This window comes from Microchirus variegatus (genome assembly GCF_963457635.1).
Source record: "Microchirus variegatus genome assembly, chromosome: 16".
Classification (NCBI taxonomy): domain Eukaryota; kingdom Metazoa; phylum Chordata; class Actinopteri; order Pleuronectiformes; family Soleidae; genus Microchirus; species Microchirus variegatus.
The window spans coordinates 4,056,209-4,079,392 of record NC_139817.1 but is presented as its reverse complement, the minus strand read 5'-3'; the positions used below and the strand labels follow the sequence as shown (position 1 = coordinate 4,079,392).

General features: G+C 43.4%; 1 protein-coding gene across 1 annotated transcript; it reads left to right on the top strand.

The window, feature by feature from the left end:
* lats2 (large tumor suppressor kinase 2) lies at positions 1-21,598 on the top strand. Its single transcript, XM_083903180.1, has 9 exons — positions 1-84; positions 7,991-8,657; positions 15,252-15,384; positions 15,806-17,370; positions 18,200-18,427; positions 19,645-19,999; positions 20,228-20,410; positions 20,500-20,606; positions 20,692-21,598. Exons 2-9 carry the CDS (start codon positions 8,244-8,246, stop codon positions 21,241-21,243), a joined length of 3,537 nt encoding a protein of 1,178 aa, XP_083759306.1. The 5' UTR covers positions 1-84; positions 7,991-8,243; the 3' UTR covers positions 21,244-21,598.
* The last annotated feature ends 1,586 nt before the right edge of the window (positions 21,599-23,184 follow it).

Genomic DNA, 23,184 nt, shown 5'->3' with positions numbered 1-23,184 from the left:
AAAACGCGTCGTCGTTCGGGCCGAGTTTTCGAGTCCCCCCCCCGAAAGTGGACGGAAAAGTCCGCTCTTCACGTCCATCACATGGTGAGTTGAGCCGCTGGGATTGTTCTCTTCTGGGGAGGGGAGTGAAGGAGGAGGTGGTGGTGGAGGAGGAGGTGTGGAGGTATTTCCACGACTTGTTGCTGTTGGAAAAGTCCAGTCCCGAGTTTTGTTTTAGCGTAAAACAGAGAAAAGTGTGTGTTTTTGTGTCGCCTTTGCGTGTTTTTGCGTAGTGAGGTGTGCTTGTTTTTGGGGCTTGTTTCCTCCTCCTGTGAAGGCCACAGGACGCTCACACAGGGATTTCCTATCCTTTCCATGTCCAAGGCCCCGACTACAAAGACTAAAACTACACTGACACCATTTTGTAACGGGTCTAAATGTTTAGCACGGATGTGAACCGTGTGTTTTTTTTTCTCCTCCTGACGTTTGATTTTTACACCTTTGACACCTTTTTATGGAGGTTTTTTAAAGCCCAGCCTCTCACATCTACTCCCTCCACCTCCACTAATCACAGTCTGCTTGTCCAAAAGTTGTGTTTTTAAACTTTATCTCGTAGTTTAACAGCAATGTGTCACATTTACTTGACACAAAAGTGTGTTTGTATATGTTAAAATTGTGTAAAAGTGACTGCGGACACTTGCAGCCACTTTATTAGGTACACCTGTTCCGCTGCAGATATCTCATCTGGGGCCGCGATAATCTACAGATTATAAGTCAATAGTTACGCATCGTGCTATGTATCGCGATATTTGAATCGCGACGCGTTATCGTTGCGATATTTAAGTGACAGCGTGATGTCGTCGCAACATTTAAGCCCGCAGCGCGATATCATCACGATAAGTTATCGCAATATTTAAATCGCAGCACGATACCATCGCGATATTTAAGTGACAACATGATATTATTGCGATACTTAAGTCGCAACGCGATTATCATTGCGGTATTTAAGTGACGACATGAAATCATCGCAATATTTAAGACACATCGCGATATTTAAGTCACAACCTGATATTATCGCAATATTTAAATCACAACACGATGATATTGCGATATTTAAGTGACAACACAATATTATCACGATATATTATCGCAATATTTAAATCACAAAATGATATTGTGATATTTAAGTGACAACGTATCGCAATATTTAAATCACAACACGATATCATCGCGATATTGAAGTGACAACATGATATCACGATATTGAAGTGACAACACATTTAAATCACAACAGGATATCATCGGGATATTGAAGTGACAAAATGATATTATTGCGATATTTAAGTCACAACGCTATATTATCACGATATATTCTCACAATATTTAAGTCGCAACACGATATCATCGCGACATTTAAGTGACGACATGATATTATTTTTGCGATATTTAAGTCACAACACAATAGTATGATGATACATTGGCACAATGTTTAAGTCACTATACGATATTATCGCGATGTTAATCTCAGAATTCTGACTCTAATCTTGAAACCGTCTGACTTTAATCTCATCGGGGACGTTTTGATTGGTGAAGTTAGCTTGATTAGCTGTTTAAACCCAGATTCTGTTGATGCCTTGGCTCTGATCTGCGTCAGTGAGACAAGACTTGAGTGAACGTGTTAATTTTCTTCTCCGTCTTTGTCATTTTTGGCAGTGATGCGACTTCCTGTGTCATTCATCCTCCCTCTGTTAGCATAGCTGTTAGCCATGAATGTTTTCCGCCAACCTTACCTCGGGTTAAGACGCCATGCTGCACTAGAAAGACGGCGAGGTGACGAATCGTCTCCTGGTTTCTGTGTTTTGTTTTTATTTTCCGTTAAGGAGCGTATGTTTTCAATGGCGTGGACTGGGTTCGTCTCTAAATGTCTTCCTTCCTGTCCAAAGTTATCGACCAATCAATCTGAATTTTTTGGTATGGGTAGCTGATCACTCGAGCATGTTCCAATTTAATTTTGGTAAGAATCCGCCCACCGATGACGTCGCAAAACATTGTCAAATGTCCAAAAAGACCCACTCTCTTACAATGGGCAAAACCGTATAGAAAACAATCATATCTGTGTCAAAACTCATCAGATTTAAACACAATTTGGTGTGCATGTGTAGGACGAGGCACTCTACCATCAGACTAAATTTCATCCAGATCTAATCCGGATTATTTGTCATGTTTATGTAAGCTAGTATTAGCTAAAGGCTAACCGCAGTTGGGAATCCCTGGTCATAAACCTGGGTTTATTCTGTCGTTTGAACGGGAATAACTGTTTAAAAACGTCAACGTGAACTTGATACATGTGCATGATGAATTGCACACAGTCACAGCGGCTAACAGCCGTGCTAAAACATTCCTCCCGAGGGGGATTTTTGATATTTTCTTCTTTTTTTTACACAACGCACCACTGGAGCTTTTCTGTTTCTCTCTCTGTCACAGATTTGTCTTAAAGCGTTCTCTTTGTCTATAAATATGGAAAAATGTGTTGTTGGTGGAGGCAGCGGACGCCGCCAGCTCGACAACATCAGGTTCAGCTAAAGTTGTTGCTGCTTTTTAAATTTAGTCCTTTGTGTGTCACGTGATCGGGGGGGGGGGGGTTACAGTGGTTTGTGCCGGTGCCTCGCAGCAGCAGCAGCAAGGTTTGAATCCTGGTTGGACTGTTGGCTCTTCTGCAGTCCAAAGATTGGGATTAGCTTAACTTTCAAACGGCGTTTTTTGTTCAAAAACTACAAGAAGAGGGAGGAGTTTGCTGTGTGCTAACTGCTGAAAAAGCTACGTTAAGAGATGCTCCATTCACGCTCAATGCGTAGACTTTATGACCTTTGACCTTTATATGTTGTTCATAATTGGAGAAATCCTGCACTTTTTTAACTTTTCACGTCAACGTTTTTGTTTTCTTCACTTGGACAGATATCGCTTTGTATCGCTATAAGATTGTCTCTCGATATATTGATATTATTGGTATCGCTGCATCATGATATTATTGGTATCGTGGACAATGTATCGCTTTATCGTGATTGTAATTGGTATCGTGGACTGTATTGTGAGATTATTGGTATCGTTGACAATGTATCGCTGTATCCTGATATTATTGGTGTTGTGGACTATATTGTGATATTATTGGTACCGTGTATCACTGTATCGTGATATTATTGGTATCGTGTATCACTGCATCTTGATATTATTGGTATCATGTATCACTGTATCGTGATATTATTGGTATCGTGTATCACTGCATCGTGATAGTACTGGTATTGTGTATCGCTGTATCGTGAAATTATGGATATCGTGGACCGTGTCTCGCTGTATTGCGTACCATGTATTGCTGTATTGTGATATTATTGGTATCATGGACCATGTATCGTGATATTATTGGTATAATGGACTGTGTATCGCTGTATTGTGATATTATTGATATCGTACCGCGACGATTCCCACAAACAAATATTGATATGATATTTTACAACAACATTTTTTTTTTTTTTTTATTCTATTGCATATTTTCACCTATGCTTTTAATTTGAAGCCACTTTTCTGACTCTTATTTTGAAGAGTTTGTCTTAAAATTCACATTCTTGTATCTGCCGTCTTGAAGTCATCTAGGTTTTTTTTTTTTTTCTGTTCTTTTTCCTCGTACTTCTTAATTTTCCAAATGCAGTCGGGGAGATTCTGCGAAGTCCGTCCGACAGTTTGGATTTAATCCCAGCGTCTCCGGATGATAAAGTCCAGCTGCAATCCGAGGCAAACGTTTTTAATCTGTCAGCTGCTCCCGACGTTTCCAAATATTACAGTCGGTGCTGAAAGACAGATTTCACAACCTATTTTCTCCTCCAGCGTAATATTATTGTCGGCGGAGTGAATCGAGTGTGTTTTGGCAGAGGTGGAGGAAACCTGAGTGGGATTATCTGAGGCAGAGTGAGCAGCACAGTGTCGTCAAACGTTCATCTCCTTCTACAAAACCCTTAAAATAACACGTAATCAACAACAAACGCAGCGAGAAGCTGTAAAATCAGTAAATAAGTTGTTTTACAGAGATTTTGCCTTTTTCCCCCTTTGACACCTAGTGGCCGTTGGAGGAACTGCAGAATTAAGTGACAAGGCTTTGATTTATTTTACAACTTTCTTTTGCAATTCAACCTTTTTTATGGATTATATTTTGTGTTTTATGTGAAATAATTCACTCAACATTAATCCTTATTTTATTTATTTTTAAAAATACATGGAATATTGCAAAAATGAGGATAATCTCAAATGTTTATTCAGTTTACTGTCATAGAGGAGCTTATTTGTCACTTAAATTCAGAAAATGTTGAATTAATTTCGAGAAAATGAATCATAGAAGTAGTTTTTATTAATAAATAATAAAAACATGGCTGCAAGTAACGGTGATTTACTCAAATGTTGAGAAAATTCTTATCGATAAAGTTCAAAATGTTACTCTTCAATGTTTTGTTTTGTACTCAAAGCAAAATGATCCAGTTTTTATTGATTTTTGAGTCATATGGAGCAAAAAATCCAGAAAAAATCATAGTCTGGGAGCTTTAATTATTTAAAAACACACAAAATTATAATTTAGTCATTCATTTATGGTAGAATAATCGTTTCAGCCATGAAAAAACCCTCAAACCATCGTTTTTTTTGGGTAATTTATTTGTTTTATAGAAATCGTGTCAACTGCTGTCCAGAGTGGAGTCAAAGGTCAAAGGTCAGGTTAAGGTCAGAGCAGAGATAAGGCTCGGGTATGTGTTGATGGGTCAGTTATGCTGCGTGTGAATTATGGGGGTTTTAATCTGGTGAATTGTAAACGGACGTCATCGTACATAGATGTGTTTTTTTTTTGGGGGGGGGGGTTATTTTGGTCCGACCGTCCCATGATTCAACGCTGGTATGAGTTGACTTGTAGTTACTTGTGGAATGGCATGCTCGCTGGTCAGACGACGGCGCCTGAAGCATCGCAGGAATGGTCGGCTGGAGATCCCAGAGATGGGGCAACGTTCACGCAGCCCCGCCCTGCTCCGTCTCCCACCACCGCCGCCGCCACCGCCATCATCATAAAAGAGGAAAAAAAAAAAAAGGAAAACCAAACATGTTTTTGTCTACACACAGTTTTATCTGTACAAACAGTGGATACTGTGTCGTTCTCAGAAATGTCCCAGAGGCACGGAGGCGGGCGGCGGTCGGAGGGTGACGGCTGGAGGGTGGAGGTGGTGGTGGAGGGCGGGCGGGGTGGGGGGGGAGTTTAGTTTATGAATACCATGATTATTTTCCTCTGGATTTTCCAGATAGTGGATAAAAACATAGTTGTCGTATCTGTGTGCAGATTATGAAAACACAGTAAATCTTTGTCAAGTGTCAAAATGTCGGGGGTTTTTTTTCAACGCCAGGACCGAACATTTTGGAGATTAATTTGTTTGATTGCGATATTCAAAAGCATACTGTTGTTTGATAAACACAAAATCAATTTAGAAGATACTTATGCTGCGGTCACGGCGAATGCTAATGCTAATTTTCATGTCGCGTTATAAGGGATGCCTTTTGTGTGCATTTGCGATACGATATTATCACGATATTTAAGTCACAATGTATACACATTGTAATAATATTGTATTGTGACTTAACTATTGCGATACATATTGTAATCATATCGTATTATGACTTAAATATCGCGATACATATTGTAATATCATATTGTGACTTAAATTTTGCGATACATATTGTTATATCGTATTGTGACTTAAATATCGCGATACATATTGTAATAATTTATTATTAAGTCACAATAATACCATATTGTGACTTTAATTTTGCGATACATATTGTAATATCGTATTGTGACTTAAATATCGCGATACATATTGTAATAATATCGTATTGTGACTTAAATATGATACATTTTGTGATAAATATCATATTGTGACTTAAATATCGCGATACATATTGTAATAATATCGTATTGTGACTCAAATATCGCGATAATACCGTATTGTGACTTAAATATTGCGATACATATCATGATAAATATCGTATTGTGACTTAAATATTGCGATACATATCATGATAAATATCGTATTGTGACTTATATATCGTGATAATATCATATTCTGACTTAAATATTGCAATACATATTGTGATAAATATCGTATTCTGACTTAAATATTGCGATACATATTATGATAAATATCGTATTCTGACTTAAATATTGCAATGATAATATCATATTGTGACTTAAATATCGTGACAATATTGTCTGGTGGTCTCTAAAATATAAAAAAATAGAGTAGAAAAATGACGTTGTGAATCAAATTGACTTTATGCAAGAATAGCTGTCATTAAATGAGACTTTTTAACCCCTCTTTGTTTCAGGCCTAAAGCAGAGGTCGTCAGAGATTGACCCCTGACAGGTCAGCGCAGCAACCCGGGGGTTAAAGGTCAACGCGTTTGCACGCTGCGCATCGCTGTCGCAAACATTCCACTAACGTACAGTTATTCCGAAAAGCTGTTGAAGACGTCGCCGTCGTCGTCGTCTTCCCCCGTACGTCACCTCTCGTCCTCGTCCGCCCTGGGCGAGTAAACGCTGCGGCGGCAGAATGCGGCGCATGTTTCGGTGCAGATGAGACGCGGCAGAGCGGTGTTGAATGTCTGTCCGAGCGTCGTCGTCTCCTGCCGTGGCAGCGGTGTTTACTGATGACCACGCAGCACAAGTATGCAGTGACCGGGGGGGGGGGGGGGGGGAACTTGTGCAACCACAGCTATGCATTGATGGGGCTCGTCGTAGAAAGAGAGGGGGGAGGGGGTGAGGGAGTGAGGGAGGGTCAGGTGGCGTTTTATGAGCCGTAGCATTCCTCGATGATGCATTAGCTATGAAACTGTTCTGTGTTTGTACTAAAGATGATGAGTCCGGGTTGTTTCAGCGCGCTCACACTGGTCACTATCACTGCGACTGATTATTATTTTCATAATCAAGAGTATTTTCTCGATTCATCGAGTACTTGTTTGGTCTGTAAAATGTCGGAAAATGACGTAAGATGTAAGATTTCGTAAAATATCGTAAAATATCAGACAATGACGTAAGATGTAAAATATCAGAAAATGTCAGATTTCGTAAAATATCAGAAAATGACGTAAGATGTCGTAAGATTTAGCAAAATATCAGAAAACGACGTAAGATGTAAAATATCAGATAATGACGTAAAATGTCGTAAAATATCAGAAGACGTAAGATTTCGTAAAATATCAGAAAATGACCCAAAATATCAGAAAATGTCAGATGTGGTAAGATTTTGTAAAATGTCAGAAAATTATGTGAGATGTCAGAAAATGTCAGAAAATTTCAGCAAATGTCAGAAAAATGACACCAGAGTCCACGCACCGTTTAGCTCCGTTAGCCGCATTAGCTCGTTTAGCGCCGTTAGCGCGCCTACAGTGGAACTGGAGCGGTCTGTTTATTAAAGGAAAAGTGCAGCGCTACAAATAACCAGCGTACCCGTGTAGGCACACATGCGCGTAAAAATGACGTCACACGTGTCTTTTTCCAGTCAGTCGTCATGGAAACGCGTCACGCCGTAACGTTGACGCCGTTAGCCTGTTAGCGCGCCTAACACTAATATTTACATGCTTGACAAAAGATGTTCTATTCTCTAATAATAGATAATTTTCTGGGTTCATTGATGAGTCGATTGCTCCCTGATAATCCCAGAAATGTTTTTCCCTACATCCAACTGCAGATAATTTAGTGAAATAAAGTCGAATTAATCTGATTTAAAGAAGGATTTTCAGTGTTTTTAAAATCCTTCCTTCTCGGCAGAAAGTCTGAGATTCTACTTTCTTTTTCTGTATGTCGTAAAAACAAAAAGAAAGAAAAACAAAAACCCTGTGTTCACTTTAATTTTAGACGCTCGAACGCGACACTTGACCACATTCCTGCTGCGCTAACTCTTCTTTCTTTTCCCTCTTCTCTCGTCCACAGGCACAGATTGGCGGCGTCATGGTTTGGCTGTTCGGCCGTGCCCTCGTGACCGGCTGCATTTCCTGGAATAAGCTGGAACCCGAGCCTTGAAAAAGAAAAACATGGAATGCCTGTAGTATCCCACACATCATCATCATACACATCGTCATCTGCTCCACCTGCACGAGAGAGGAGATTATTTATCGATTTACGTCGGTCACGTTTAAAGTGATCTTTCAGAGAGAGAGCGTTTGTGTCCGTGGACGCTGAGGCCATGAGGCCAAAGACTTTCCCAGCGGCGCCGTACGTGGGCAACACTCGCCAGCGGCTGCAGGAGATCAAGGAGGGTCTGAAGCAGCCGGCCAAGCTGGTGAGCCAGGCGCTGCACGGCGGCGGCGGCGGCGGCTCCCGGGGCGATGGCGGCGGAGGAAGTGGCCGAGCGTCCGACTGCAAGGGCGGCAAAGACGCGGCCGGACGGCAGCAGCAGCTGCGGCCGCCGCAGAAGTTCAACAACTACCAGAGCGCGCTGCGGGAGATCCGCAAGTCGCTCATGCCGTTCGCCAACGAGTCCGGTCCGTCCTCCTCGTCCTCGTCTTCCTCCTCGTCGTCCGGGTCGGGACATCCCGCGGGCGCCGGAGAGGTCAACAGGCAGATGCTGCAGGAGCTGGTCAACGCCGGCTGTGACCAGGTGAGCAAACCGCACGCTGAATCGTCTGCGTTCGTCCGCCTTCATGCAGTGGCGCCGCCTCAATTTGGGGGCGGAGTCAAAGTCACGGCACGGGTGCATGACACTGCCGTGACGTGGTTTCTTATACGTGACGCTAGTGACTTGGAAAGCAGTTGTTTTGGGTGTAAATGAATCATTGGAATGAGTCAGTTTTAAAAAGAATCGTTCAGTACTTCCTGTTCCTGAAATTATCTATGTTTTTATCTACTCTGCTTTCCTTTAGAGCAGGTCTGTCTTCATATCTCCGCCTCAATTTGGGGGCGGAGTCATAGTCACGGCACGGCTGCATGAAACTGCCGTGACGTGGTTTCTTATACCCGACACAAACGCACAACAAACTAGTGACTTGTAAATCAGTTGTTTTGGGTGTAAACGAATCATTAGAATGAGTCGATTTTAAAAAGAATCGTTCAGTACTTCCTGTTCCTGAAAGTATCTGTTTTTATCTACTCTGCTTTCCTTTAGAGCAGGTCTGTCTTCATAGCTCCGCCTCAATTTGGGGGCGGAGTCATAGTCACGGCACGGCTGCATGAAACTGCCGGACGTGGTTTCTTATACGTGACGCAAACGCAACAAACTAGTGACTTGTAAAGCAGTTGTTTTGAGTGTAAATGAATCATTAGAATGAGTCGATTTTAAAAAGAATCATTTAGTACTTCCTGTTCCTGAAAGTATCTGTGTTTTTACTCTGCTTTCCTGTAGAGCAGGTCTGTCTTCATAGCTCCGCCTCAATTTGGGGGCGGAGTCATAGTCGCAGCACGGCTGCATGAAACTGCCGTGGCGTGGTTTCTTATATGCGACACAAACGCACAACAAACTGGTGACTTGCAAAGCAGTCGTTTTGGGTGTAAATGAATCATTAGGATCGGTTTGATTGAAAAAGATTTGTTCGCAGACTCGTTCAGTACTTCCTGTTCCTGAAATACCACTGAACGTGGTCGTAATTCGCTAAATACGGCAGACCCCTCTGTTAAATATTGACATTTTAGACCTTTCCTTTGCTAAATGTTGGAGATTAACACATTTTTAAGGGATTTTAATCTACAGTTCGTTCATTGTTGGCTTTGATTCCTGTAGTATCGGGTTCTATCAGTGATGGAAAAGCGAAAAAAAACATGCTGAGTCAAGCTGTGCTGGAACTGTGTCGTGGAAAAGTGCCATTAATGTCTCATAATATTATTATTATTAGTAGTAGTAATTTCTGCATGTTTTTTTTGATTAATGGGCTAATTCTGCATCACAAATCAACATTTATTGCTGAACCATGTGAACAAAGACACTTTTATTTTGAAAAAGCTTGAATTAAAAGAGGAAAAAAAAAACACATTCTTTTGGTTCTACAGGAGTGTGTGTATTAACGGTAGGAGATTTAATATAAATAGATAAATAAATAAATAAAAGAGATGGTGGCCATTTTCTCTGCCACCGTGTGTGAACTGACTGTGGTGGAGTCCGTTCAATACAAACAGGAAGTGGACATTCAATGGCAACAGGGTGGAACAGGAACGACGTCCACCCACCCACCGCGTCGCCTCTCGTACTCTGACCCACTTCACCACTCTGTGTGTGTGTGTTTGTTCATGTATGTGTGGCTTTGTGAGGACCAAATAAACTCATTAACCATCGAGTGAGGACATCTTTGTCTGCTCCTCACATCTTTTAAAGGTCCTAAAGAGACCTAGTTCAGTATTAGGGTTAGGGTAGGGCTTTAGGTTAAGGGGTTATAGGTGTGTGTGTACTTGTATTTGTGTCTTTGAGGACATTTTTGTCCTGTCTTCACAACTTTAAAGGGCTTGTTTCAGGGTTAAGACCTAGTTTTAGGGTTTGGGTTGGAATTGGGGTTATTGTTGTTGTTAAACTAAGGCACGTAGTTGTGATGGTTAAGTTGCGTGTGTTTGTGCGTACGTTACTTAGATAGGTGGAGGCCACACTTTGGACACATCGCCAGTCCATAGTCTAGATATCACAAATGGTCTATAGGAGTCGGTGGTGTAATGGTCTAAGTGCGCATGCTAAATGTACATGAAGCGTCTTTGAGCGCCATTTAAAAGCACTATTTAAATATGATGTGTTACTGTTGATAATTGGGTTTCAAATTTGGCTTTAAAAGGTTTAAAACAGGAAAAATTATTATTAAAAACTAGACTTTTATGTATATATACTGTATGTTTATACGAGTTCCCATGTCCTTGAAAACCCCTTAACTTAAATCTCGGCCTTCACCTCCTCCTGTAGCAAATCCATTATTTTTTCTTTTTTGATAAGAGTTCTCCTCCTCCTCCTCCTCTTCGTGTGTGTGTGTGTGTGTGTGTGTGTGTGTGTGTGTGTGTGTGTGTCGTTACATAATGTTCTTTTTTTTTTTTCTTAAAGAGGAAATGTTTTGGAGGGGGAGCGAGGGCGGAGGGTGGAAGTAGTGGCACGCCACGCATGGAGATGACGGGGAAGGACAGGAAGTGGAAGGAGAAAAGAATCTCCGGTGCTCGTTCAGCACAATTTATTTTATTCAAAGGTCCAGTGTGTGACGCGTTGGAGGTTTAACTTAAATATACTGCGCATGTGTGGGTTTATTTCACTGAGTTTCATTTATATAGCCTAAAATAAGTCCTTTTAGAGCCTTTTTCCGCCCAGTCAATTTTTTCCAAATTCAGTTTTTACACTCTATAGTGAACATGTGGCAGTTATTTACAATAAACTGCATTTATTTACATAATGTATTAACCATTTAAAATGAAGAAAAATGGATTTTATAGGAAAAAACACGAACAACAGATTTTTCTGTGTTAAATTTGAATTCTGAACAGTATAAAACACATTCACAGTAATGCTTTTTGCTCACTATTTTTCTGTAAAAACAGAAACGGCGTCACATTTGTGGTAGCTAGCGCCACGATAAGCTAGCTTCTTTAATGAAAAGGTGCTGGCTAGCTTACATTTAGCATATCAGGTTAACCAGTAAGCTAGCAGTACATTTTGTACATTTAGTAGCTGATCATTAAACTTTCTATCTACCCCAGGGGTCACCAACGTGGTGCCCGCGGGCACCTGGTAGCCCGCAGGCAGCCAATACGGTGCCCGCGGGCTCACTTCACTTCACCTCACGTGCATGTATCCATATGATCTCTCAGTAAAATATCTTTGATATTGTTTATAAAAACTGGTAATCATTAGGAGTAAGCACTGGAATTAATGTGTATGCAGTTGAATGCATAATATTAATCATTTAAATGGTAAACAAAAAAATAATGTTAATGTGGTAGCCCTCCATATTATTCTTTAGCCTTCAGGTAGCTCTCTGTCTCAAAAAGGTTGGTGACCCCTGATCTACCCCATAATATCATCAAACGGTGACTTTATCTCGTCCTTTAGCTTAAATGTGTAGCTTTAATCGTCCGTGTCTGTGTTGTGGGCTCAAAGAAGTAGCTTTAGCCCTGCAGTAAGTTGTGTGCTATGTGTCCTGTGATAGAGGATTAGCATGTTATACTGGACTGTATTCACATCAACTCTGATTGTTTTGGCCAAGATTATGCTATATTTATGTTCCTAACTTTGACATTTTCCAGTTAATTCCCATGGAAGGTTTCCAACTTTTCTCTTAAATTACATGACAAGAAAAATGCAGATATGTAGGTTTAGTTAGCTGAACTAAGGGAAAGAAACTGCATCACATTCGTGTTAGCTAGCACCACGATAAGCTAGCTTCTTTAATGAGAAGGTGCTGGCTAGCTTACATTTAGCATATCAGGTTTACCAGTAAGCTAGCAGCACATTTTGATTTAGTAGTTGACGGTTAAACTTTATGTCGTCCTTTAGCTCAAATGTGTAGCTTTAATGGTCCGTGTCTGTGTTGTGGGCTCAGAGAAGTAGCTTTAGCCCTGCAGTATTAGCATATTATACTTGAGAGTGTATTCACATCAACTCTGATTGTTTTAGCCAACATTATGCTACATTTATGTTATGAAAAGTCAATTCAATCCAAGTGGATTTGGTAAATTAGCCCAGTCTGAAAGATTAAGATTAAGTTTGGACGAGGACGTCCTCTGCGGCGTGTCCGTCCAGCTGCACTCTGCTCCTGAACGTCCTCCATGTGGCTTTGATTTGAGGGGAATGTGTTTTAAAAGAATTTGGTCAAGGAGGGGGGATTGTGTGTTTGTGTGTCAGTTGGGACAGAGTTGAGTTTTGTCGGCCGGTGATTGTGCGTTTTTTTCAGACGAAGTCGCGTCCCACGACTGACGCTCGTGACCACAGAGTGAAAATGTGGACGCAGAAAGACGCAGAAACTGAGACGATCCAGACTCCAAATAACTTGGATTCCTGCTTCCTGGTCTGAGGAATGTGAGCGAGGAACATCTGTCGCCATGACAGCCGGGGTCACCGGGCTCGCCTCACACAGATTTCGACAATTAAAATCTTACTTCTGATTTATTTAATGCCCCAAGAAATAGGGATCTGCCTCATTAGGACCATGTTTTGGTCTCTTAAAGGACCTCTGGTCCTGAAAATGTCCTAAAAAGGTCCTAAACACACATACAATCCTAAAAGATGAGTTATATCTGCACATGTTTACAAACACTGGTTTTCTACTAAATAGAAAATGTGAAATTAGGAAAAGGAGATTAAAAAGTGGACGTAGTGATTTGATCCTCTGTTATCCACCACAGGAAATACCTTAAATACTCCCACGCTCAAAGTTAATACATGTAATAGCTTGTCGTTTTTTTCAAATTTAAAAGTCCAGGTTATTCAAAATGCTGATTTACTTTCATTTATGGCAAATACTTGGATTAAGAAATCCACAATTATCTCTTTTTTTTTTTTTTTTTGAAAAATGGGTCGCAGAGTGGGAAAATATTTTAAAATAAAAAAAAAAGACAAAAATATTTTTTTTTTGGTAAAGTTCTGTTTCCGTTTGAATATGTCCTTCATGTTTCCTAAACATTCTGTTCCTAATTTGTGCATTAATCTCGCAACTAATTTATGCCGAATATAATTTTGGTAAATTAATTCCCTATAACTTCATTTTATGCACATTATTTCAAACATATATTCATAAATCTGAAGTAAAAAGTTGCAAAAATGCTGGAAACTTGTTTTTGGGGACCTAAAACATATCTCCCGTGACCCAAGTGTGGGTCCCGACCCAGGCTTTTAGAACCGCTGAAATAACTCTATTCTCATGTTTTTATATCTCTTTTCTAAACAAAACAACTATTTTATAAACTTTATGTACAGCTTTTCTTCTTTTTTTTCATCGTACTTAATCCTTGGATTAATAAGAGATTATCTGTGTGTGTGTGTGTGTGTGTGTGTGTGTGTGAGGTAAAGAGATGGCGAGTGAGGGACAGAATGTGACGGAACAGAACAGTCAGCACTGTCTGCTGCTTACACTGGAATGCAACACGCACGCACACACACACACAGGAAACGGAGTATAAACACACGTGTGTGTGTGTGTGTGTGTGTGGACGGTCAGTTTTGGTCATTTGTGTGTGTGTGTGTGATGGGAGGAGACGGGAATCGGGCACATGTCCACACTGCATGCTTACACCTATACAACACACGCACACACACACACACACACACACACACACACACACACACACACACACACACACACACACACACACACACTAACATGAGGCGTAGAAAGTGTGTGGCCGTGGAATTTCCGGCGTTTCAGAGCTGACTGTGCCCACTGTTGTTGCTGCTGCTGCTGCTGCTGCTTTTCAACCAATTAAAAGTCCCTGTAACGCAAACACACACACAGTTTCTCCTCTGTGTTATAAATAACATGTGACGGAAAACATGAAAACTGGAGGTACACGGGGTATACGACCATATACGACGATACTGTGATATTGAGATATTTGTCTAAATGGAATGAAAAGAGCCATTTTTGTCACTTTCTCCACCCAAATAAAATCAATCTGGAGCCAAGAGATGAAGATTTACACGTATGTGATGCTGTATCTGTGTGTGGCCAGCAGGGGCGCCGGTCAGTTCTTGCTGTGTGTGTGTGTGTGTGTGTGAGCAGCTGGGCAGACTGGACATGTCTCTGCAGTGAGGTCATGTGCCATTCGAGGGGATTTCCTCATGTAGGTGTGGGTCTGATTTTTTTTTTCCCCTCAGCGTTTTTGTTTATGTTTACACCTCGGTGTCCAGCGGCCACTTTATTAGGTACAGAGGCCTCTTCATGAAACTTTGTCTTCTGATGCTCAGAACGACTCACTCATGTTTTTCCAATGTCCGCCACATTTGTATGGTATGTCCTCGTGTGTGTGTGTGTGAGACATACACAGGAAGTCAGTGGAATGTGACCCTAAATGAGGAGGATGCAGGTGTTTGAGCACCTACAGAATCACTGTGTGTGTTTTTGCGAGTTTGTTTGTTTTTACGTGACCTCAAACCAGATTTAACCTGATTCTGTGTCCAAGACTGTACTGAAGACGCGTCTTCTAAAAGGACACATTTGAACGTCTGAATTAATAAAGAAGTTCGGTAAAGTTTGACATCAGAATGACTCTTTTGTGTGTGTGTGTGTGTGTGTGTTGTTTTCAGGAGATGGCAGTGCGGGCGCTGAAGCAAACAGGAAGCAGAAACATTGAAGCGGCCTTGGAGTACATCAGCAAGATGGGTTACCTCGACCCTCGGAACGAACTCATCGTCCGAGTCATCAAACAAACGTCGCCAGGTACAAATAAAGTGCTATTTCTTTGTTTAGTTTGTTTATTTGTTGATATTTAACTTGTGGCGCGTTTCCTTGACAACTGACCTGGAAAAAGACACGCGTGACGTCATGTTTACGTGACTCCCGATTGTCACAATGATTCTCTAAAGTAACGCTAAATGCTTTGAAACGCTTTCAAAAACAGAGGCACAGGTACGCTGGGTATTTGTAGCGCTGCTCTTTTGGTTTAATAAACAGACGGCTCCAGTTCGACTGTAGGCGAGCTAACGGCGCTAACTGGTAAGCGGTTCCTGGACTCCGATGCCCTGGTACGTAAACATGACGTCCCAAGCGTCTTTTTTCTGGTCAGTCGTCATGGAAACGCGTCATGCGGTTACGTTGGCGTTGACGCCGTTAACGCGTTAACGTTTCCTGCTCCTCCTAGGAAAAGCCGGGATGCCGAACACCATGGATCACCGGCCTGCGATGGAAGCTGCGGGAGACGCAGGTGCGATGCCTCCGTACCACCAGATGGGGGCGCCCATGTACGACGGGGCAGGCGGTTACGGCCCTGAGGGCCCCTACATGAGTGCCCCGCCTGTAATGAACTACATGATGCCGCCGTCTGGCGCGGCACAGGGCCCCGCCATGGGGAACCCGATGGGTCGACCCCCCAGCATGGGAACGTATCCACCGGTCATGGCCCCCCAGAGCAACCCGGGCAACACCATGTACCCACCGGGGGCCCCGCACGGGCCCATGATCAGCTACAACGTCCCTGGCCAACCCCTGCAACTCCAGCCACAGCCACCAGGGGGCCCTGTCCCAGGCCCCCACTACGACTACGGTCACGCCAGACCTCACATGATGGAGCCCGCCAGCTACGGCGTCAAAAGGACCCCGTCCTTTCAAAATAAGATGGCACCGCCCCCCATCGCGCCACAAGACAACTACGTCAACATGCAGGGGAAGGGGCCCATGGGTCAGAGCGGGCCCGGGGTCGCAGGAGGGGGAGGATACCCCGCTAACCTGTACCTGCCCCCGCACTCCCACCCCCGACAGGCCAGCCCCACCTCCCACCAAGTCCACATGATGTCCCGTTCCCCGGGTGGGGTGGCAGCCATGGGCCCCGACTTCTCGGATCTGCCGCAGAGCTTGATGACGCCGTCCAGGGCTAGCCTCAACCTGGACCTGTACGAGCACCACTGGGCGGGGCCTCCAGGCCCGGAGGGGGCCCCTCAAGCCAGGCAACCCCAGCCCCAGGGCCCGTTCAGGGGCGAGGTGCGCGCGCCGAGCAGGACCAACTCCTTCAACAGTCGCTCTGCGGGCCCCAGCGGCGTCCGGCCTGTGATGGCGGCGCCACCTACGGCCGGGAAACAGGATTCGTCCTTGGGGCCGCCGAACACCATCACGGCTGTGACGTCCCCGCCCATTCAACAGCCGGTCAAGAGCATCCGCGTGATGAGGCCGGAGCCCAAAACAGCGGTGGGTCCGTGTCACCCGGGCTGGATGACGGCTCAGGGCCAGGATTCAGGAGAACCTCTGGCCTACATGCCCGAGGAGACGTACGCCATCGAGGCCGCCCAGGAGCCGCGCTGCCCACCGCCGCCGTACCCCAAAAACCTGCTCATGTCTGGCGAGCCGGGGCCCCTGGAGGGAGCCGGAGCCATGTGCGGCGCCCAGGAGCTCGGCAACCCGGCGGCGAGGAGCGCTCGCACGGGCAGCGGCGGCAGCGGGAAGGGCGACGAGAGCCAGCAGCAGCAGCAGCAGGTGAAGGAGAAGACGAAGCTGGGCAAAGGCGAGAAGGCGGTGAAGGACAAGAAGCAGATCCAGACGTCGCCGGTGCCCGTGAGGAAGAACGGCCGCGACGAGGAGAAGAGGGAGTCGCGCATCAAGACCTACTCGCCGTTCGCCTTCAAGTTCTACATGGAGCAGCACATCGAGAACGTGATGAAGACGCACCAGCAGAAGCTCAACCGCAGGCTGCAGCTGGAGCAAGAGATGTCAAAGGTGAGAGCGCTTTAATCTGACAGATTGAGATTAGAAAACAGTAGAAAAGTAAATAATAGTATGATGCCGTTTTCTGTCAAACTACCTAAAGGAAGCATGGACTTTTATTTTGACCGGTAAATAATAATAGTTTTTAAGTTTGAAAATCAACTTTCTTTGGTAAAAATTGGTTTAAATAATCTACAAAAGCACATATATTAATGTTTTTGTCCACTCCAATCCAGCTTTATTTGTAAAGCAACCACAGTGCTGTAGAGAATAATGAATAAAACATACAAGGATAAAATGCATCTAAACAACTCAAATTAATGAAAAGACAAAAAATATGGATAAAACTAAAGTGTTAAGACACGATATAAACATGTGAATGTCTGTGAAACTGCCTGAAGCAACCGTGAAGACCTTGGACTTTTATTTTGACAGGCAAGTAAATGAATAAATGAAGGAATTTAGTCAAAAACGCTTTGGAAAATTGAGGCAATTAGTGGCTAATGGTGTGTTTAAAATGAGTAATGAGTCGTCGCACTAAAAATATCTCCCTTTCTACGGACAGGCAGACTTTTGTGTCGGGGCGAGGAGTCGCAGAGTTCACATTCCAGTTTGCGTGATCTTGTCCTGAATCATGACTTTGGCCTCTGCTCCTTTTGACCCAACTTTAGACTGAAAGAATTCCTAATGGGAGACGAAAAACACCGCGGGCAGACGCACAGCAGACGGCTGTGTCGGAGACAAACGAGTTAAATTTGACACGAAAAGGTCACCGTGACGCATTCCCGAGGTCGTGACTGGAAACGCTTAACTCTTCTTCTTCGTCTTCTTCTTTGTTCAGGCCGGACTGTCGGAGGCGGAGCAGGAGCAGATGAGGAAGATGCTGAACCAGAAAGAGTCCAACTACAACCGGCTGCGCCGCGCCAAGATGGACAAGTCCATGTTCGTCAAGATCAAGACGCTGGGCATCGGCGCCTTCGGCGAAGTGTGTCTCACGCGCAAAGTGGACACCGGCGCCCTCTACGCCATGAAGACGCTGCGCAAGAAAGACGTCCTCAACCGCAACCAGGTCATTTTAAGACTCGTTTGTGAAAAAATGGTTCTTAAAACGTGAGGAAGAAGCCACAACTGTTTTTAATCAAACTAAAACCTGCTGCACCTCCGCTGAATTAAAGCCAGGGTTCTTGAAAATCATTGAAAGCGAAATCACCCTTAATCGACATGGGGTACTTGAAAGTGCTTGAATTTTGTCTCCCTTGTTTGTTAAGACGCCACCTACTGTTTCACGTTAAACAAAAATTTGGACATTTTCAAAAAAAATTAAACTTTTCAAAAAAAATTAAACTTTTCAAAAAAATTGAAACTTTTCAAAAAAATTGAAACTTTTCAAAAAAAAATTAACTTTTCAAAAAAAATTAACATTTTCAAAAAAAAATTACATTTTCCAAAAAATTGAACATTTTCAAAAAGTGAGGAAATTTTCAATTTTTATTTAATTTTCTAAAAAAAATGTAAATTTTCTAAAATTAAATTTCCAAAAAAAAAAAAAATTCTAAAAAAAAAAAAGTTTCTAAAAAATAAATTTGTTTCTAAAAGTTACAAAATTTTCAAAAAGTTACAATATTTTCAAAAAGTTACAATATTTTCAAAAAGTTACAATATTTTCAAAAGTTACAATATTTTCAAAAGTTACGATATTTTCAGAAAGTGAATACGTCTTCAAAAAGTCACGACATTTTCAAAAAGTGAGTACGTCTTCAAAAAGTTACGACAGTTTCAGAAAGTCATGACTTTTTTTAAAAGTTGTCATTTTCAAAAAGTTACAACATTTTTTAAGTTACGACATTTTCAGAAACGTAGACTAGGCCTAACGCAGGACAAACGTGGAGTCCATAATCTCTGTCTCGGTCTGTTGAGGTTAGAATCCCTGCCGAATAATGTGCAAGTAAAGTCGAACAAAGAGAGAGCAAATGAGTTGAAAGTAAACACAACAGCTATTAAAAAAACAACATTTCCATTTGAAATTATACATTTCAGGCATTTCGTGCAGGTGATTTAAATCCTTGAAAAGTGCTTGAATGTTGGATAAAGTGCTTAAAAATGCTTGAAATACTGACTCTCTTTCGCTCACAGTAATATCTTATTGGCGCAATCATTAATCGCAAAATTCCAACTCATAAACATCAACTCAAACCTGTTAAAAATGACCTTAAAAGTTCTTGGCCTTTGGAAAAGCGTGTATGAACCATGATGTTTGTAATTTAAACGGCGTCGTTTTTTTCTCAGGTTGCTCACGTGAAGGCGGAGCGCGACATCCTGGCGGAGGCGGACAACGAGTGGGTGGTGCGCCTCTACTACTCCTTCCAGGACCGCGACAGCCTCTACTTCGTCATGGACTACATCCCCGGCGGCGACATGATGAGCCTGCTCATCCGCATGGGCGTCTTCCCGGAGCCGCTGGCGCGCTTCTACGTGGCCGAGCTGACGCTGGCCATCGAGAGCGTGCACAAGATGGGCTTCATCCACCGCGACATCAAGCCGGACAACATCCTCATCGACCGCGACGGACACATCAAGTTGACGGACTTCGGCCTGTGCACGGGCTTCCGCTGGACGCACAACTCCAAGTACTACCAGAAAGGTGAGGCTATCTGAGAAATTAATACCCACGTGAGGGTGCTGGAGGCAATCCCAGGGTCACCATGACCGGGTCACCATGACCGGGTCACCATGACCGGGTCACCATGACCGGGTCACCATGACCGGGTCACCATGATCGGGTCACCATGACCGGGTCAACATGACCGGGTCAACCCCGTTAGCGGTTGTTCCATCACATGCGTCATTGTTCCCCGTCTTCCGTCTACAGGAAGCCACGTCCGACAGGACAGCATGGAGCCCAGCGACTTCTGGGACGACGTGTCCAACTGTCGCTGCGGCGATCGCCTGATGACCCTCGAGCAACGCGCTAACCGGCAGCACCAGCGCTGCCTCGCTCACTCTCTGGTGGGAACGCCCAACTACATCGCGCCCGAGGTGCTGCTGCGCAAAGGTGCGTCAATAAAAAAATTAAATGCTTAACGCCGTGTGTGTGAAATAGCAGCGTAACGATGTTAATCTGCGATGTTTTTGCGATGCTAGGTTACACGCAGCTGTGCGACTGGTGGAGCGTGGGCGTGATCCTGTTTGAGATGCTGGTGGGACAGCCGCCCTTCCTGGCCCCCACGCCCACCGAGACTCAGATTAAGGTCAGTGAAGAAGAGGGAAAAACTAAGCGAGACGTGAATGATGGTGTCACCTTGGTAACCTCATATGTTGTCTCTCTGTCCACAGGTCATTAACTGGGAGAGCACACTACAGGTGCCCGCGCAGGTCAAACTGAGTCCGGAGTCTGTCGACATCATCGCGCGCCTCTGCTGCTCGGCCGAGGAGCGACTGGGAGCCAACGGGGCCGGCGAGATCAAGGCGCACCCCTTCTTCGCCGAGATGGACTTCTCCAGCAACCTGCGGCAGCAGCCGGCGCCGTACCGGCCCAAGATCGCGCACCCGATGGACACGTCCAACTTTGACCCGGTGGAGGAGGAGGGCGGCCCCGGGGCGTGGAGCGACAGCGGCGACAGCACGCGCGCCCTGGACATGCTCTGCTCGCCGCACGGCAAGCACCCGGAGCACGCCTTCTACGAGTTCACCTTCCGCCGGTTCTTCGACGACAACGGCTGCCCCTTCCGCTACCCAAAACCGCCGGAGGCCCCGGGCGTCTGCGCGGGCCCGGAGGAGGAGGACGAGGAGCGGGAGGAGGAGGACGACGACGATGACGAGGACATCGAGGAGGAGGACGAAGAGGAGGGGGAGCAGGGCGAGGGCTGTGAGCCGGTGTATGTGTAAAGAGGAGCGATGGGGATCGACCCTCATGTCCTCATGTCCTCCGTCTGTATGTGCAGATCTGGCAAACACTGACACCTTGTGGCGTCTACAGCACATCCACTTTGACTTCAAAAAAAATAAAGAAAATCCCCTGATCCGGGACCAAGAGGTGAGACTTTGGACGCAAACTCCTCGGACATGAATGGATTCTTTGGACGCAACGGACCGAATTCTGGTTCTGCGTCAGTTTCTCCTCCCATTCCTTCCACCCTCGGTCTTACAGACGGACGAGTGATGCGTTGTGCGTGACACACGGGGAGCGACTTCCTGTTCTACCTGAGCTGCTTTTTACGGCAATGTGAAGAGTGGAACTAGTTTACGGTGACGGGGGGGAAAAGGGGGGTCGGGTTAGGGCGACGGACGAGCAAAAACACACGTCTTTCACAGCTGCTGCAAAATAAGCTACACACACACACACACACACACTCTCAGAGGGTGAGAGGAACAGTGTGGCTCTGTCTCGTCTCAGAAAAGTCTCCTGGATTTCCTCGTGGAGAAATCGTCGTTCTTGGTGTTTTTTTGTTTTTTTCTGAGAGAGAGAATGTATTATCCCGTTTGACGAGAATCCGCTTTTCAAATTCTATCTTTTATGTCTTTTTATGTCTTTATCGACCGAGCAAATTTCAAACAAAATGTGCTTCAACGGCTGCCTCACTTTGGACGCTTTTCCATTCTGCAGTTCGAGCTCGACTTTTTTGCCCCTTAGAGTTCCAAAAAGTACTTCATTTCAAAATCTACTTGTAGATTCCGAATCTACTTAATTTCAAAATCTACAGATGGTTTCCAAGTGTACATACAGTTTCAAAAACTACTTATAATTTCAAAATCGATGTATAGTTCCAAAAACGACTTAATTTCAAAATCTACTTATAGTTTCAAAAACTACTTGGTTCCAAAATCTATGTATATTTTCAGAATCTACTTGGTTTCAAAAACTACTTATAATCCCAAAATCTACTTGTAGTTTCCAAATCTACGTATATTTCCTAAATCTACGTATAGTTCCATAAACGACTTAATTTCAAAATCTACTTAGAGCTCCAAAATCCATTTATAGATTCCGAATCTACTTGTACTTTCTGAATCTACTTAATTTCAAAATCTACAGATAGTTTCCAAATTTATTAAAGTTCCAAAAACTACTTGATTTCAAAATCTACTTCGCAAAACCTACTTATAGTCCCAAAATCTACGTATAGTTCCAAAAACTACTTAATTTCAAAATTTACTTATAGTTTCAAAAACTTCTTGGTTCCAAATTCCAAAAATACGTATAGTTTCCGAATCTACATATAGTTCCAAAAACTACTTATTGTTCCAAAATCTACTTGATTTCAAAATCTACTTATAATCCCAAAATCTACTTATAGTTTCCAAAAACTACATATAGTTTCCAAAAACTACTTGTAGTTTCCAAATCTACGTATAGTTCCAAAAACTACTTAATTTCAAAATCTACTTGATTTCAAAATCTGCTTATAATTTCAAAATCTACTTATAATCCCTAAATCTACATATAGTTCCAAAATCTACTTAATTTCAAAAACTACTTATTTTCAAAAACTACTTATTTGCAAAAACTACTCACAGATTCCGAATCTACTTATAGTTCTAAAATCTACGTATAGTTTTCAAATCTATTTATAGTTCTAATAATAAAATGTACTATGAAGTCGTGACTGATACCAAACCGAGTCGTGCTCGAACTGTTTTGTTGGAAAAATCGCAGAAATGTGTTGCGGCCGTGGTCCACGGTTACAAATCTCCTCATTTAAGACGTATTTACTTGGATTGAACATTTCAAACGTTACCTCTTGTAAACGTACACGAGCACAGGCGCAGTGCAGCACGTGTAGAGTTTGGTTCTTCTGCGATCCGAGAAGCCGTCGTTTTGTTTTTTGA